The 21,246-nt window shown below is 50.1% G+C and overlaps 1 protein-coding gene across 1 annotated transcript in view; it reads right to left on the minus strand.

Annotated features, from left to right (window-relative positions):
- Nucleotides 1–3,528, minus strand: part of LOC148435691 (atrial natriuretic peptide receptor 2-like) — a 66,451-nt gene extending 62,923 nt beyond the window's left edge. The window contains exon 1 of the mRNA XM_088465638.1: nucleotides 3,439–3,528. Within this exon, the coding sequence (XP_088321764.1) occupies nucleotides 3,439–3,513 (75 nt within the window). The 5' untranslated portion in view covers nucleotides 3,514–3,528. The remainder of the gene's footprint in view (nucleotides 1–3,438) is intronic.
- Nucleotides 3,529–21,246: the final 17,718 nt, after the last annotated feature.

Consider the following 21,246-nt stretch of genomic DNA (forward strand, 5'->3'; position numbering starts at 1 on the left):
ATTCAGATTGACACACAGACCACACGCACTGCCTATGTACATGTAGCTGAGCGAGAGTCAGAGCGACACACAGACCACACGCACTGCCTATGTACATGTAGCTGAGCGAGAGTCAGAGTGACACGCAGACCACACGCACTGCCTTTGTTCATGTAGCTGAGATTCAGAGTGACACGCAGACCACATGCACTGCCTATGCACATGTAGCTGAGCGAGAGTCAGAGTGACACGCAGACCACACGCACTGCCTATGTTCATGTAGCTGAGCGAGAGTCAGTGACACGCAGACCAAACGCACTGCCTATGTTCATGTAGCTGAGATTCAGAGTGACACGCAGACCACACGCACTGCCCATGTTCATGTAGCTGAGCGAGAGTCAGTGACACGCAGACCACACGCACTGCCTATGTTCATGTAGCTGAGATTCAGAGTGACACACAGACCACACGCACTGCCTATGTTCATGTAGCTGAGCGAGAGTCAGTGACACGCAGGCCACACGCACTGCCTATGTTCATGTAGCTGAGATTCAGAGTGACACACAGACCACACGCACTGCCTATGTACATGTAGCTGAGCGAGAGTCAGTGACACGCAGACCACACGCACTGCCTATGTTCATGTAGCTGAGATTCAGAGTGACACGCAGACCACATGCACTGCCTATGTACATGTAGCTGAGCGAGAGTCAGAGTGACACGCAGACCACACGCACTGCCTATGTTCATGTAGCTGAGCGAGAGTCAGTGACACGCAGACCACACGCACTGCCTATGTTCATGTAGCTGAGATTCAGAGTGACACGCAGACCACACGCACTGCCCATGTTCATGTAGCTGAGTGAGAGTTCGAGTGACACGCAGACCACACGCACTGCCTATGTTCATGTAGCAGAGAGTCAGAGCGACACACAAACCACACACACTGCCTATGTTCATGTAGCTGAGTGAGAGTCAGAGCGACACGCAGACCACACGCACTGCCTATGTTCATGTAGCAGAGAGTCAGAGCGACACGCAAACCACACACACTGCCTATGTTCATGTAGCTGAGCGAGAGTCAGAGTGACACGCAGACCACACGCACTGCCTATGTTCATGTAGCTGAGCGAGAGTCAGAGTGACACGCAGACCACACGCACTGCCTATGTTCATGTAGCTGAGAGTCAGAGTGACACGCAGACCACACGCACTGCCTATGTTCATGTCGCTGAGCGAGAGTCAGAGTGACACGCAGACCACACGCACTGCCTATGTTCATGTAGCTGAGAGTCAGAGTGACACGCAGACCACACGCACTGCCTATGTTCATGTCGCTGAGCGAGAGTCAGTGACACGCAGACCACACGCACTGCCTATGTTCATGTCCCTGAGATTCAAAGTGACACGCAGACCACACGCACTGCCAATGTTCATGTAGCTGAGCGAGAGTCAGAGCGACACGCAGACCACACGCACTGCCTATGTTCATGTAGCTGAGCGAGAGTCAGTGACACGCAGACCACACGCACTGCCTATGTTCATGTAGCTGAGATTCAGAGGGACACGCAGACCACACGCACTGCCCATGTTCATGTAGCTGAGATTCAGAGTGACACGCAGACCACACGCACTGCCTATGTTCATGTAGCTGAGATTCAGAGGGACACGCAGACCACACGCACTGCCCATGTTCATGTAGCTGAGATTCAGAGTGACACGCAGACCACACGCACTGCCTATGTTCATGTAGCTGAGATTCAGAGTGACACGCAGACCACACGCACTGCCTATGTTCATGTAGCTGAGATTCAGAGTGACACGCAGACCACACGCACTGCCTATGTTCATGTAGCTGAGCGAGAGTCAGAGTGACACGCAGACCACACGCACTGCCTATGTTCATGTAGCTGAGCGAGAGTCAGAGTGACACGCAGACCACACGCACTGCCTATGTTCATGTAGCTGAGCGAGAGTCAGAGTGACACGCAGACCACACGCACTGCCTATGTTCATGTAGCTGAGCGAGAGTCAGAGTGACACGCAGACCACACGCACTGCCTATGTTCATGTAGCTGAGAGTCAGAGTGACACGCAAACCACACACACTGCCTATGTTCATGTAGCTGAGTGAGAGTCAGAGCGACACCCAGACCACACGCACTGCCTATGTTCATGTAGCTGAGCGAGAGTCAGAGTGACACGCAGACCACACGCACTGCCTATGTTCATGTAGCTGAGCGAGAGTCAGAGTGACACGCAGACCACACGCACTGCCTATGTTCATGTAGCTGAGAGTCAGAGTGACACGCAGACCACACGCACTGCCTATGTTCATGTCGCTGAGCGAGAGTCAGAGTGACACACAGACCACACGCACTGCCTATGTTCATGTAGCTGAGCGAGAGTCAGAGTGACACGCAGACCACACGCACTGCCTATGTACATGTAGCTGAGCGAGAGTCAGAGTGACACGCAAACCACCCGCACTGCCTATGTTCATGTAGCTGAGCGAGAGTCAGTGACACGCAGACCACACGCACTGCCTATGTTCATGTCCCTGAGATTCAAAGTGACACGCAGACCACACGCACTGCCAATGTTCATGTAGCTGAGCGAGAGTCAGAGTGACACGCAGACCACACGCACTGCCTATGTTCATGTAGCTGAGCGAGAGTCAGAGTGACACGCAGACCACACGCACTGCCTATGTTCATGTAGCTGAGCGAGAGTCAGAGTGACACGCAAACCACACGCACTGCCTATGTTCATGTAGCTGAGCGAGAGTCAGAGTGACACGCAGACCACACGCACTACCTATGTTCATGTAGCTGAGCGAGAGTCAGAGTGACACGCAGACCACACGCACTGCCTATGTTCATGTAGCTGAGCGAGTTGTTGCAACATGTGTGAAAACTCATAAAATGTCCTAAAGCGCCTGCGTTAGAGCGTACGCACATCGGCGCAGCTGAGATCAAGACTGGGAGATGAATAATAGCGCAGGCATATATGATACGTTCAGTTAGCGTGTTATGGAAGTATCGCAGGCGTCAGTGAAAGCGGCGGCAGCATACACAGACGCAGGCATAGGAGGCCTATGTCAGACCAAAGGCCAGGTGCAAGTTTCAGTGGAGCGATCGGCGGTGACGTAGAAGGATGCACAAATCGGTATTATAGCGTCTCCATACGCAGACAGTGGGCGTCTCTGTCCTTGCGCATATGGCTGGACGGATGTACACCAGGGAAGGAGTTTGGAGCGGCATGTTGCAGACGGGCGGCCACCAATAGACGCTGCTGCGTGCGCTTTTGTGTGCGAGTGAGAATCCGGCCCTTTCTGTGCTAAGATCCACTTTCCTAGAAGCAAAACGTCCCTGGAAATTGTATTTATAAAACACAATAAATCCCAATTTTATAAAACATTCCCCTTTACTAGAGAACTGTAATACAACAAAGTGTTACCACAACTGCGAAGATGAAGCCGCTGCAGAACAGGGTCAGCGGAAGTGCGATGGCGATCTTCACTGTGCTCTGCATGGGGCAGGCTCCGCAGTCAGCAGGACAGAGGATGCAGTTCTCATCTGGGCTACAGACCTCGTCCCCACACACTGCAGGGACAAGACACAATCATTAGTACCCCCCCATGCTGTAATTATATACCCCAGTAATGTATGTACCTATACCCGCCAGGAATCCAGCCATGGAGACGGCCCATGTACATCGCTGAACACACTGCAATCAGTAATTACACAGGGAGGTCTATTGAGGCCCCACGGAGGCCACTGGCCCATAACTTGCTTAATGAAGGCTATGGGGTAACTAGGTTATTATAATAAGTATCTTGTCATTTATAAGATATAATAGGGCATAACTGGATGTCACATAGGCTGATTGCCCGCCAGGGGGTAAGATACCGGCTTCATCACCCATCAGAGGAACTGCTGAGGTTCCTATGTACCCAATATAATAATATTACAGCTCTCTGCCCTGAGTGTGCCCAGAAGAATATGAGACCTGGATGTCACAGCTATTAGGGAGCACAGACATTACTAAGCATGCATAGGATGTTATTGGCTTGGGAAGGATGAGTAACATCACATTCCTGTAAGTACAAGTAACAGGCCTCCGCCCTAGCCCGCCCTCTGCCAGTCACTCAGTGCCCCCTACAGCTATCACATCTAGCTGGTATGCCACCCCCCCCCCGAAGCATGGAGTTCAGCCCTGACACCCCTCTCACATGACTGATGGACAGAGGCACTCCTTGTGTAGTGTTATCACCTCATATACATGGGCATGAGAGGAACTACTGTCTCCAAATCCCCCTCTGCTGCTGCCACCGCCATTATATATGCTCCACCACCACCCCCATTAACGGCACACTATATACTCCACCACCATTGTCTATGCTCCATCGCCTCCCCCATTACCGGCACACTATATACTCCACCACCATTGTCTCTGCTCCACCACCTCCCCCATTACCGCCACCCTATATACTCCAACACCATTGTCTATGCTCCACCACCACCCCCATTACCGGCACACTATATACTCCACCACCATTGTCTATGCTCCACCGCCACCCCCATTACCGGCACACTATATACTCCACCACCAATGTATATGATCCACCATCACCCCCATTACCGGCACACTATATACTCCACCACCATTGTATATGCTCCACCGCCTCCCCCATTACCGGCACACTATATACTCCACCACCATTGTCTATGCTCCACCACCACCCCCATTACCGGCACACTATATACTCCATCACCATTGTATATGCTCCACCGCCACCCCCATTACCGGCATACTATATACTCCACCACCATTGTATATGCTCCACCGTCACCGGCACATATATACTCCACCACCATCCCCATTACCGGCACACTATATACTCCACCGCCACCCCCATTACCAGCACACAATACACTCCACCACCATTGTATATGCTCCACCGCCACCCCCATTACCGGCACACTATATACTCCACCGCCATTGTATATGCTCCACCGCCACCCCCATTACCAGCACACTATATACTCCACCACAATTGTATATGCTCCACCGCCACCCCCATTACCGGCACACTATATACTCCACCACCATTGTATATGCTCTACCGCGACCCCCATTACCGGCACACTATATACTCCACCACCATTGTATATGCTCCACCGCCACCCCCATTACCGGCACACTATATACTCCACCACCATTGTCTATGCTCCACCGCCTCCCCCATTACCGGGACACCATATACTCCACTACCATTGTATATGCTCAACCGCCACCCCCATTACCGGCACAATATATACTCCACCGCCATTGTCTATGCTCCACCGCCATCCCCATTACCGGCACACTATATACTCCACCACAATTGTATATGCTTCACCGCCTCCCCCATTACCGGCACACTATATACTCCACCACCATTGTATATGCTCCATCGCCACCCCCATTACCGGCACACTATATACTCCACCACCATCCCCATTAGCGGCCCAATATATACTCCACCACCACCCCCATTACCGGCACACTATATACTCCACCACCTCCCCCATTACCGGCACACTATATACTCCACCACCATTGTATATGCTCCATCGCCACCCCCATTACCGGCACATTATATACTCCACCACCATTGTATATGCTCCACCGCCACCCCCATTACTGGCACACTATATACTCCACCACCATTGTATATGCTCAACCGCCACCCCCATTACCGGCACAATATATACTCCACCGCCATTGTCTATGCTCCACCGCCATCCCCATTACCGGCACACTATATACACCACCACAATTGTATATGCTTCACCGCCTCCCCCATTACCGGCACACTATATACTCCACCACCATTGTATATGCTCCACCGCCACCCCCATTACCGGCACACTATATACACCACCACTGTATATGCTCCACCGCAACCCCCATTACCGGCACACTATATGCTCCACCGCCATTGTATATGCTCCACCGCCACCCCCATTACCGGCACACTATATACTTCACCGCCATTGTCTATGCTCCACCGCCACCCCCATTACCGGCACACTATAAATTCCACCGCCATTGTATATGCTTCACCATCACCCCATTACCGGCACACTATATACTCCACCACCATTGTTTATGCTCCACCGCCTCCCTCATTACCGGCACACTATATAGTCCACCACCATTGTATATGCTCCACTGCCACCCCCATTACCGGCACACTATATACTCCACCGCCATTGTCTATGCTCCACCGCCACCCCCATTACCGACACACTATATACTCCACCACCATTGTATATGCTCCACCACCACCCCCATTACCGGCACACTATATACTCCACCGCCATTGTATATGCTCCACCGCCTCACCCATTACCGGCACACTATATACTCCACCGCCATTGTATATGCTCCACCGCCACCCCCATTACCGGCACATTATATACTCCACCGCCATTGTATATGCTCCACCGCCACCCCCATTACCGGCACATTATATACTCCACCGCCATTATCTATGCTCCACCGCCACCCCCATTACCGGCACACTATATATTCCACCACCATTTGTCTGTTCTCCACCGCCACCCCCATTACCGGCACACTATATACTCCACCACCATTGTCTGTTCTCCACCGCCACCCCCATTATCGGCACACTATATACTCCACCACCATTGTCTATGCTCCACCGCCACCCCCATTACCGGCACACTATATACTCCACCACCATTGTATATGCTCCACCGCCACCACCATTACCGGCACACTATATACTCCACCGCCATTGTATATGCTCCACCGCCACCCCCATTACCGGCACACTATATACTCCACCGCCACCCCCATTACCGGCACACTATATACTCCACCGCCATAGTATATGCTCCACCGTCACCCCCATTACCGGCACACTATATACTCCACCACCATTTTATATGCTCCACGGCCTCCCCCATTACCGGCACACTATATACTCCACAGCCATTGTATATGCTCCACCGCCACCCCCATTACCGGCACATTATATACTCCACCACCACTGTATATACTCCACCGCCACCCCCATTACCGGCACACTATATACTCCACCGCCATAGTATATGCTCCACCGTCACGCCCATTACCGGCACACTATATACTCCACCACCATTTTATATGCTCCACGGCCTCCCCCATTACCGGCACACTATAAACTCCACAGCCATTGTATATGCTCCACCGCCACCCCCATTACCGGCACATTATATACTCCACCACCACTGTATATACTCCACCGCCACACCCATTTCCGGCACACTATATACTCCACCGCCATTGTTTATTCTCCACCGTCACCCCATTACCGGCACATTATATACTCCACCGCCATTGTATATGCTCCACCACCACCCCTATTACCGGCACACTATATACTCCACCGCCATTGTATATGCTCCACCGCCACACCCATTACCGGCACACTATATACTCCACCGCCATTGTATATGCTCCACCGCCTCCCCCATTACCGGCACACTATATACTCCACCGCCATTATCTATGCTCCACCGCCACCCCCATTACCGGCACACTATATACTCCACCGCCATTGCCTATGCTCCACCGCCACCCCCATTACCGGCACACTATATACTCCACCGCCATTGTCTATGCTCCACCGCCACCCCCATTACCGGCACACTATACTCCACCGCCATTGTATATGCTCCACCTCCACCCCCCATTACCGGCACACTATATACTCCACCACCATTGTATATGCTCCACCGCCTCCCCCATTACCGGCACACTATATACTCCACCGCCATTGTATATGCTCCACCACCACCCCCATTACCTGCACACTATATACTCCACCGCCATTGTCTGTTCTCCACCGCCACCCCCATTACCGGCACACTATATACTCCACCACTATTGTCTGTTCTCCACCGCCACCCCCATTACCGGCACACTATATACTCCACCACCATTGTCTATGCTCCACCGCCACCCCCATTCCCGGGACACTATATACTCCACCATCATTGTATAAGCTCCACCGCCACCCCCATTACCGGCACACTATATACTCCACCACCATTGTCTATGCTCCACCGCCACCCCCATTACCGGCACACTATATACTCCACTACCATTGTATATGCTCCACCGCCTACCCCATTACCGGCACACTATATACTCCACCACCATTGTATATGCTTCACCGTCACCCCATTACCGGCACAATATAAATTCCACCGCCATTGTATATGCTTCACCGCCACCTCCATTACCGGCACACTATATACTCCAGCACCATTGTATATGCTTCACCGCCACCCCCATTACCGGCATACTATATACTCCACCACCATTGTATATGCTCCACCGCCACCCCCATTACCGGCACACTATATACTTCACCACCTTTGTATATGCTCCACCGCCTCCCCAATCATCGGCACACTATATTCGCCACCACCATTGTATATGCTTCACCGCCACCCCCATTACCGGCACACTATATACTTCACCACCATTGTATATGCTCCACCGCCACCACCATTACCGGCACACTATATACTCCACCACCTTTGTATATGCTCCACCGCCTCCCCAATCATCGGCACACTATATTCTCCACCACCATTGTTTATGCTTCACAGCCACCCCCATTACCGGCACACTATATACTCCACCACCATTTTATATGCTCCACCGCCTCCCCCATTACCGGCACACTATACACTCCACCGCCATTGTCTATGCTCCACCGCCACCCCCATTACCGGCACACTATATACTCCACCGCCTCCCCCATTACCGGAACACTATATACTCCACCACCATTGTCTATTCTCCACCGCCACCCCCATTACCGTCACACTATATACTCCACCACCATTGTATATGCGCCACCGCCACCCCCATTACCGGCACACTATATACTCCACCATTTTATATGCTCCACCGCCTCCCCCATTACCGGCACACTATATACTCCACCACCATTGTCTATGCTCCACCGGCACCCCCATTCCCGGGACACTATACACTCCACCACCATTTTATATGCTCCACCGCCTCCCCCATTACCGGCACACTATATACTCCACCACCATTGTCTATGCTCCACCGGCACCCCCATTACCGGCACACTATATACTCCACCGCCATTGTCTATGCTCCACCGCCACCCCCATTACCGACACACTATATACTCCACCACCATTGTATATGCTCCACCGCCTCACCCATTACCGGCACACTATATACTCCACCGCCATTGTATATGCTCCACCGCCACCCCCATTACCGGCACATTATATACTCCACCGCCATTATCTATACTCCACCGCCACCCCCATTACCGGCACACTATATATTCCACCACCATTGTCTGTTCTCCACCGCCACCCCCATTACCGGCACACTATATACTCCACCACCATTGTATATGCTCCACCGCCACCACCATTACCGGCACACTATATTCTCCACCACCATTTTATATGCTCCATCGCCACCCCCATTACCGGCACACTATATACTCCACCACCATTGTATATGCTCCACCGGCACCCCCCTTACCGGCACACTATGTACTCCACCATCATTGTATAAGCTCCACCGCCACCCCCATTACCGGCACACTATGTACTCCACCATCATTGTATAAGCTCCACCGCCACCCCCATTACCGGCACACTATATACTCCACCACCATTGTCTATGCTCCACCGCTACCCACATTACCGGCACACTATATACTCCACCGCCATTGTATATGCTCCACCGCCACCCCCATTACCGGCACACTATATACTCCACCGCCACCCCCATTACCGGCACACTATATACTCCACCGCCATAGTATATGCTCCACCGTCACCCCCATTACCGGCACACTATATACACCACCATTTTATATGCTCCACGGCCTCCCCCATTACCGGCACACTATATACTCCACCGCCATTGTATATGCTCCACCGCCACCCCCATTACCGGCACATTATATACTCCACCGGCACATTATATACTCCACCGTCACACCCATTTCCGGCACACTATATACTCCACCGCCATTGTATATTCTCCACCGTCACCCCATTACCGGCACACTATAAATTCCACCGCCATTGTATATTGTCCACCGTCACCCCATTACCGGCACACTATATTCTCCACCGCCACTGTATATGCTCCACCGTCACCCCCATTACCGGCACACTATATACTCCACCGCCATTGTATATGCTCCACCATCACCCCATTACCAGCAAACTGTAAATTCCACCGCCATTGTATATGCTTCACCGTCACCCCATTACCGGCACACTATATACTCCACCACCATTGTATATGCTCCACCGCGTCCCCCATTACCGGCACACTATATACTCCACCGCCATTGTATATGCTCCACCTCCACCCCCATTACCGGCACAATATATACTCCACCGCCATTGTATATGCTCCACCGCCACACCCATTACAGGCACACTATATACTCCACCGCCATTGTATATGCTCCACCGCCTCCCCCATTACCGGCACACTATATACTCCACCGCCATTATCTATGCTGCACCGCCACCCCCATTACCGGCACACTATATACTCCACCGCCATTGTCTATGCTCCACCGCCACCCCCATTACCGGCACACTATATACTCCACAGCCATTGTCTATGCTCCACCGCCACCCCCATTACCGGCACACTGTATACTCCACCGCCATTGTATATGCTCCACCTCCACCCCCCATTACCGGCACACTATATACTCCACCGCCATTGTATATGCTCCACCGCCTCCCCCATTACCGGCACACTATATACTCCACCGCCATTGTATATGCTCCACCGCCACCCCCTTTACCTGCACACTATATACTCCACCGCCATTGTCTGTTCTCCACCGCCAGCCCCATTACCGGCACACTATATACTCCACCACTATTGTCTGTTCTCCACCGCCACCCCCATTACCGGCACACTATATACTCCACCACCATTGTCTATGCTCCACCGCCACCCCCATTCCCGGGACACTATATACTCCACCATCATTGTATAAGCTCCACCGCCACCCCCATTACCGGCACACTATATACTCCACCACCATTGTCTATGCTCCACCGCCACCCCCATTACCGGCACACTATATACTCCACCACCATTGTATATGCTCCACCGCCTACCCCATTACCGGCACACTATATACTCCACCACCATTATCTATGCTCCACCGCCACCCCCATTACCGGCACACTATATACTCCACCGCCATTGTCTATGCTCCACCGCCACCCCCATTACCGGCACACTGTATACTCCACCGCCATTGTATATGCTCCACCTCCACCCCCCATTACCGGCACACTATATACTCCATCGCCATTGTATATGCTCCACCGCCTCCCCCATTACCGGCACACTATATACTCCACCGCCATTGTATATGCTCCACCGCCACCCCCATTACCTGCACACTATATACTCCACCGCCATTGTCTGTTCTCCACCGCCACCCCCATTACCGGCACACTATATACTCCACCACTATTGTCTGTTCTCCACCGCCACCCCCATTACCGGCACACTATATACTCCACCACCATTGTCTATGATCCACCGCCACCCCCATTACCGGGACACTATATACTCCACCATCATTGTATAAGCTCCACCGCCACCCCCATTACCGGCACAGTATATACTCCACCACCATTGTATATGCTCCACCGCCTACCCCATTACCGGCACACTATATACTCCACCACCATTGTATATGCTTCACCATCACCCCATTACCGGCACACTATAAATTCCACCGCCATTGTATATGCTTCACCGCCACCTCCATTACCGGCACACTATATACTCCAGCACCATTGTATATGCTTCACCGCCACCCCCATTACCGGCATACTATATACTCCACCACCATTGTATATGCTCCACCGCCACCCCCATTACCGGCACACTATATACTTCACCACCATTGTATATGCTCCACCGCCACCTCCATTACCGGCACACTATATACTCCACCACCTTTGTATATGCTCCACCGCCTCCGCAATCATCGGCACACTATATTCTCCACCGCCATTGTATATGCTTCACCGCCACCCCCATTACCGGCACACTATATACTCCACCACCATTGTATATGCTCCACCGCCACCCCCATTACCGGCACACTATATACTTCACCACCATTGTATATGCTCCACCGCCACCACCATTACCGGCACACTATATACTCCACCACTATTGTCTGTTCTCCACCGCCACCCCCATTACCGGCACACTATATACTCCACCACCATTGTCTATGCTCCACCGCCACCCCCATTCCCGGGACACTATATACTCCACCATCATTGTATAAGCTCCACCGCCACCCCCATTACCGGCACACTATATACTCCACCACCATTGTCTATGCTCCACCGCCACCCCCATTACCGGCACACTATATACTCCACCACCATTGTATATGCTCCACCGCCTACCCCATTACCGGCACACTATATACTCCACCACCATTATCTATGCTCCACCGCCACCCCCATTACCGGCACACTATATACTCCACCGCCATTGTCTATGCTCCACCGCCACCCCCATTACCGGCACACTGTATACTCCACCGCCATTGTATATGCTCCACCTCCACCCCCCATTACCGGCACACTATATACTCCATCGCCATTGTATATGCTCCACCGCCTCCCCCATTACCGGCACACTATATACTCCACCGCCATTGTATATGCTCCACCGCCACCCCCATTACCTGCACACTATATACTCCACCGCCATTGTCTGTTCTCCACCGCCACCCCCATTACCGGCACACTATATACTCCACCACTATTGTCTGTTCTCCACCGCCACCCCCATTACCGGCACACTATATACTCCACCACCATTGTCTATGATCCACCGCCACCCCCATTACCGGGACACTATATACTCCACCATCATTGTATAAGCTCCACCGCCACCCCCATTACCGGCACACTATATACTCCCCCACCATTGTATATGCTCCACCGCCTACCCCATTACCGGCACACTATATACTCCACCACCATTGTATATGCTTCACCATCACCCCATTACCGGCACACTATAAATTCCACCGCCATTGTATATGCTTCACCGCCACCTCCATTAACGGCACACTATATACTCCAGCACCATTGTATATGCTTCACCGCCACCCCCATTACCGGCATACTATATACTCCACCACCATTGTATATGCTCCACCGCCACCCCCATTACCGGCACACTATATACTTCACCACCATTGTATATGCTCCACCGCCACCTCCATTACCGGCACACTATATACTCCACCACCTTTGTATATGCTCCACCGCCTCCCCAATCATCGGCACACTATATTCTCCACCGCCATTGTATATGCTTCACCGCCACTCCCATTACCGGCACACTATATACTCCACCACCATTGTATATGCTCCACCGCCACCCCCATTACCGGCACACTATATACTTCACCACCATTGTATATGCTCCACCGCCACCACCATTACCGGCACACTATATACTCCACCACTATTGTCTGTTCTCCACCGCCACCCCCATTACCGGCACACTATATACTCCACCACCATTGTCTATGCTCCACCGCCACCCCCATTCCCGGGACACTATATACTCCACCATCATTGTATAAGCTCCACCGCCACCCCCTTTACCGGCACACTATATACTCCACCACCATTGTCTATGCTCCACCGCCACCCCCATTACCGGCACACTATATACTCCACCACCATTGTATATGCTCCACCGCCTACCCCATTACCGGCACACTATATACTCCACCGCCATTGTATATGCTCCACCTCCACCCCCCATTACCGGCACACTATATACTCCATCGCCATTGTATATGCTCCACCGCCTCCCCCATTACCGGCACACTATATACTCCACCGCCATTGTATATGCTCCACCGCCACCCCCATTACCTGCACACTATATACTCCACCACCATTTTATATGCTCCACCGCCTCCCCCATTACCTGCACACTATATACTCCACCACCATTGTCTATGCTCCACCGGCACCCCCATTACCGGCACACTATACACTCCACCGCCATTGTCTATGCTCCACCGCCACCCCCATTACCGGCACACTATATACTCCACCACCTCCCCCATTACCGGCACACTATATACTCCACCACCATTGTCTATTCTCCACCGCCACCCCCATTACCGGCACACTATATACTCCACCACCATTGTCTATGCTCCACCGCCATGCCCATTACCGGCACACTATATACTCCACCACCATTGTATATGCGCCACCGCCACCCCCATTACCGGCACACTATATACTCCACCATTTTATATGCTCCACCGCCTCCCCCATTACCGGCACACTATATACTCCACCACCATTGTCTATGCTCCACCGGCACCCCCATTCCCGGGACTCTATACACTCCACAACCATTTTATATGCTCCACCGCCTCCCCCATTACCGGCACACTATATACTCCACCACCATTGTCTATGCTCCACCGGCACCCCCATTAACGGCACACTATACACTCCACCGCCATTGTCTATGCTCCACCGCCACCCCCATTACCGGCACACTATATACTCCACCACCATGGTATATGCTCCACCACCTCCCCCATTACCGGCACACTATATACTCCACCACCATTGTATATGCTTCACCGCCACCCCCCATTATCGGCAAACTATATTCTCCACCACCATTGTCTATGTTTCACTGCCTCCCCCATTACCGGCACACTATATACTCTGCCACCCCCATCACCTGCATTATATATACTCCACCGCCACCATCACTAAATCATATATACTCCACCGCCACCATCACTGTTTTATATATACTCCACCGCCACCATCACTGGCATTATATATACACTCCACTGCCACCATCACTGGCATTATATATACTCCACTGCCACCATCACTGGCATTATATATACTCCACCATCACCATCATTATATATACTCCACCGCCACCATCACCAGCATTATATATACTCCACCGCCACCATCACTAAATCATATATACTCCACCGCCACCATCACTGTATTATATATACTCCACCGCCACCATCACTTGCATTATATATACTCCACTGCCACCATCACTGCCATTATATATACTCCACTGCCACAATCACTGACATTATATATACTCCACCGTCACCATCACTGGCATTATATATACTCCACCGCCACCATCACTGTATTATATATATACGCCACCGCTGCCTTCACTGGCATTATATATACTCCACCGCCACCATCACTGGCATTATATATACTCCACCGCCACCATCACCGTATTATATATACTCCACCATCCCCATCACTGTATTATATATACTCCACTGCCACCATCACTGTATTATATATACTCCACTGCCACCATCACCAGCATTATATATACTCCACTGCCACCATCACCAACATTATATATACTCCACTGCCACCATCACCGTATTATATATACACTCCACCGACACCATCACTGACATTATATATATTCCACCCCCCCCATCACTGGCATTATATATACTCCACCGCCACCATAACCAGCATTATATATACTCCACCACCCCATCACCAGCATTATATATACTCCACCACCCCATCACCAGCATTATATATACTCCACCACCACCAGTATTATATATACTCCACCGCCACCATCACCGGTATTATATATACTGCACCGCCACCGGCATTATATATACTCCACCGCCACCATCACTGGTATTATATATACTCTGCCACCATCACTGCCATTTAATATACTCCACCATCACCGGTATTATATATACTCCACCACCACCATCACTGGCAATATATATGCTTTACCACCATCACTACCATTATATATACTCCACCGCCACCATCACTGGCATTATATATGCTCTACCGCCACTATCACCGGTATTATATACACTCTCCCGCCACCATCACCGGTATTATATATACTCCACTGCCACCATCACCGGTATTATATATGCTTTACCACCATCACTGCCATTATATATACACTCCACCGCCACCGGCATTATATATACTCCACCACCATCACTGCCACTATATATACTCCACCGCCACCATCACTGGTATTACATATGTTTTACCACCATCACTGCCATTATATCCACCGGCATTATATATACTCCACCACCACCATCACCAGAATTATATATACTCCACCACCACCATCACCGGTATTATATATACTCCACCACCCCCGTCACCGGTATTATATATACTCCACTGCCACCATCACTGTATTATATATGCTTTACCACCATCACTGCCATTATATATACACTCCACCGCCGGCATTATATATACTTCACCGCCACCATCACCAGTATTATATATACTCCACCGCTGCCTTCACTGCCATTATATATACTCCACTGCCACCATCACTGCCATTATATATACTCCACCGCCACCATCACTGTATTATATATACTCCGCCATCACCGTATTATATATACTTCACGGCCACCATAACTGTATTATATATACTCCACTGCCACCATCACTGGCATTATATATACTCCACCCCCGCCATCACTGTATTATATATACTCCACCACCGCCATCACTGTATTATATATACTCCACTGCCACCATCACTGTATTATATATACTCCAACGCCACCATCACTGGCATTATATATATACTCCACCACCCCATCACCGTATTATATATACTCCACTGCCACCATCACTGTATTATATATACTCCACCGCCACCATCACTGCCATTATATATACTCCACTGCCACCATCACTGGCATTATATATACTCCACCGCCACCATCACTTTATTATATATATACGCCACCGCTGCCTTCACTGGCATTATATATACTCCACCGCCACCATCACTGGCATTATATATACTCCACCGCCACCATTACTGGCATTATATATACTCCACCGCCACCATCACCGTGTTATATATACTCCACCGCTACCATCACTGTATTATATATACTCCACTGCCACCATCACTGTATTATATATACTCCACCGCCACCATCACTGTATTATATATACTCCACCGCCACCATCACTGTATTATATATACTCCACTGCCACCATCACTGGCATTATATATACTCCACTGGCATTATATATACTGCACTGCCACCATCACCGTATTATATATACTCCACTGCCACCATCACCGTATTATATATACTCACTGCCACCATCACTGTATTATATATACTCACTGCCACCATCACTGTATTATATATACTCCACTGCCACCATCACTGGCATTATATATACTGCACTGCCACCATCACCGTATTATATATACTCCACTGCCACCATCACCGTATTATATATACTCCACCGCCTCCATTACTGACATTATATATACTCCACTGCCACCATCACTGTATTATATATACTGCACTGCCACCATCACCGTATTATATATACTCCACTGCCACCATCACCGTATTATATATACTCACTGCCACCATCACTGTATTATATATACTCCACTGCCACCATCACTGGCATTATATATACTGCACTGCCACCATCACCGTATTATATATACTCCACCGCCACCATCACCGTATTATATATACTCCACCGCCACCATCACCGTATTATATATACTCCACCGCCACCATCACTGGCATTATATATACTCCACTGCCACCATCACTGCCATTATATATACTCCACCGCCACCATCACTGGCATTATATATACTCCACCGCCACCATCACTGTATTATATATACTCCACCGCCGCCATCACTGCCATTATATATACTCCACCGCCGCCATCACTGCCATTATATATACTCCACCGCCACCATCACTGCCATTATATATACTCCACCGCCACCATCACTGGCATTATATATATACTCCACTGCCATCACCGTATTATATATACTCCACCGCCACCATCACTGTATTATATATACTCCACTGCCACCATCACCGTATTATATATACTCCACCGCCACCATCACTGTATTATATATACTCCACTGCCACCATCACTGTATTATATATACTCCACCGCCACCATCACTGTATTATATATACTCCACCGCCACCATCACTGCCATTATATATACTCCACCACCGCCATCACCGTATTATATATACTCCACCGCCACCATCACTGCCATTATATATACTCCACCACCGCCATCATATATACTCCACCGCTGCCTTCACTGGCATTATATATACTCCACTGCCACCATCACTGCCATTATATATACTCCACCGCCACCATCACCGTATTATATATACTCCACCGCCACCATCACTGCCATTATATATACTCCACCACCACCATCACTGGCATTATATATATACGCCACCGCTGCCTTCACTGGCATTATATATACTCCACCGCCACCATCACTGGCATTATATATACTCCACTGCCACCATTACTGACATTATATATACTCCACCGCCACCATCACTGTATTATATATACTCCACTGCCACCATCACCGTATTATATATACTCACTGCCACCATCACCATATTATATATACTCCACTGCCACCATCACTGCCATTATATATACTCCACCGCCACCATCACCGCCATCATATATACTCCACCGCTGCCTTCACTGGCATTATATATACTCCACTGCCACCATCACTGGCATTATATATACTCCACCGCCACCATCACTGTATTATATATACTCCACTGCCACCATCACCGTATTATATATACTCACTGCCACCATCACCGTATTATATATACTCCACCGCCACCATCACTGGCATTATATATACTCCACCGCCACCATCACTGTATTATATATATACTCCACTGCCACCATCACTGTATTATATATGCTTTACCACCATCACTGCCATTATATATACACTCCACCGCCGGCATTATATATACTTCACCGCCACCATCACCAGTATTATATATACTCCACCACCCCCATCATTATATATACTCCACCACCCCATCACCATAATTATATATGCTTTGCCACCCTCACTGCCATTATATATACATTCCATCGCCACCGGCATTATATACACTCCACTGCCACCATCACCGGTATTATATATACCAATTACCAAACATCCCAAAGCCAAAGCTGCTTTATCTGCCAGTATCAGTCGCTCTTCCTGTAGCCAATTTAATAAATAAAACGCTTGAATACTGAGCTAAATAATGAGCCTGAAATAACCGATGTCTATAGATAACCGTCTGCGCAGCGTCCTGTCTGACCATTTTTGTACAACAACCTGACATTTTGAAACTGCTATTAAAGATGGTGGTGCCATATATTGCTCTAGGACAGGGGTGGGGAACCTTTTTCCTGCCGAGGGACATTTTGATACATATAATATTATTTGCGGGGCCAGGCCACGCCCCCTCACACGGGGGCAGGGCCACAATTGGCGGTGATTACAGCAATGCCCGGATCATACTGAGGATGCTCCGGGGAGCTGTAAGTGCATCTGAAGCATCCTAAGAAATCTCCAGGCGGCACTGCTGCATAGATTCTGGCTGCCGGATGCTATTATAGGCCCCCTGCTATCCAGGTGAGGCTAGCAGAGAAAGCTCAGAGAGCCAGAGCAAATGCTTCCTGGGGCCTTATACGGCCCCCGGCCTGACGTCCCCACCCCTGCTCTAGAACATGCAAAGCCCAAAGCTTGCGATTGTCTTACAGTCTCAATAGTGACTGAAATGCTGTAGATTGATTATGGGCTTGATTCAGCAAGGATTGCAATTGCAAAGCTGCACACAAGCTATAGATATATGATGTATACACGCAGGCTATAGATATATGATGTATACACGCAGGCAGCTTTGCAATTGCGATCCTTGCAATACTGCAAATGCAGCAGAAGGTGTATGACACCCCCTGTATGACACCCCCTGCTGCATTTGCAGTATTGGATGTTGCAGGCTGGGACCACCCTCGCGACCATTGGTAGTCGATGGTCGCGATGGCTGTATGGCACCGGGCCTCCGGCCAGCTGAATACATTTCTTCTTACTCAGACTGGCCGGCTTGCGAGCCCAGGACACTGCGGTGATCGACGCAGATCCTGGGCTCTCCATACTGGAAAACAGGGCGTACATGCACCAGTTTCTGGGAACGGTGGCCACCCCTGCACCGCCCCGAAAATGCCTCTGTCTGTCAATCAGGCAGAGGCTTTCAAGGGCTTGCGAGCAACTACGCAGGACCCATTCTGCACACTCACCTATGAAACCTATGGGGGTTGCGGTTGGAGGGACTGCAGCAGATAAAGGCCCTCATTCAGAGCCGCTCGCAATTAGCGCTCGCTCGTTCAGAAAAAGGGGGTGGCTATTCAAATGAACCGTACGCTCTTTGCGGTCTGTCGCTGCCTCCATGTCTGAACGAGCGAGTAAAACATACGCTCGTTTATTTGATAAAAACGCCCCCTGGCCGCTCGCATCATACGTCATGTCCGCTATTTATTAGATTAATCAAGTACATCGAACAGCGTATGAACTGCTCGCTATTCTTGTGGTTGGTTTTTTCAACCGCTATTTTGCGAGCAGTTCTGACTATAAAATATCCCAGTGACGTGGTCAGTGACGCTGCTGTATTAATTATGCACACCCATAAAACGCCCGTTTTGACCTTTAAGCACGCCTGCGATCGGATCTCCACTCCCCGTTTTCAAGCACCTTCCCCTGTTACCACCCACATACGCCTCATTCTGTCACTCAAAATAGCAGGCCCTCGCTATATAGCGAACAAACGATTTTCGGCCGCACTGACTGGTTCGCGCATGCGTACTAAAAACCGTACGCATGCGCATATGTGCGAACATCGCTCAGAACGAACGTACTGCCGCTTGCGAGTGGCTTTGAATGAGGCCCAAAGTCTCCACATTTTGTCTGGGAATACACCGCAAATATGAAATGATAAATGGGCCCCCATAAGAGTTGTTAGGGTTGTCTGTGTGTGTATGGGGGAGGTGGGGGGTGTCACTGAATGGACGAGAAGTCATACATGACAGAGTGATACATGACAGAGAGATACATGACAGAGAGATACATGACAGAGAGATACATGACAGAGAGATACATGACAGAGTGATACATGACAGAGTGATACATGACAGAGTGATACATGACAGAGAGATACATGACAGAGAGATACATGAC

This window comes from Taudactylus pleione, unplaced genomic scaffold (genome assembly GCF_031769625.1).
Source record: "Taudactylus pleione unplaced genomic scaffold, aTauple2 ptg002072l, whole genome shotgun sequence".
Taxonomy (NCBI): domain Eukaryota; kingdom Metazoa; phylum Chordata; class Amphibia; order Anura; family Myobatrachidae; genus Taudactylus; species Taudactylus pleione.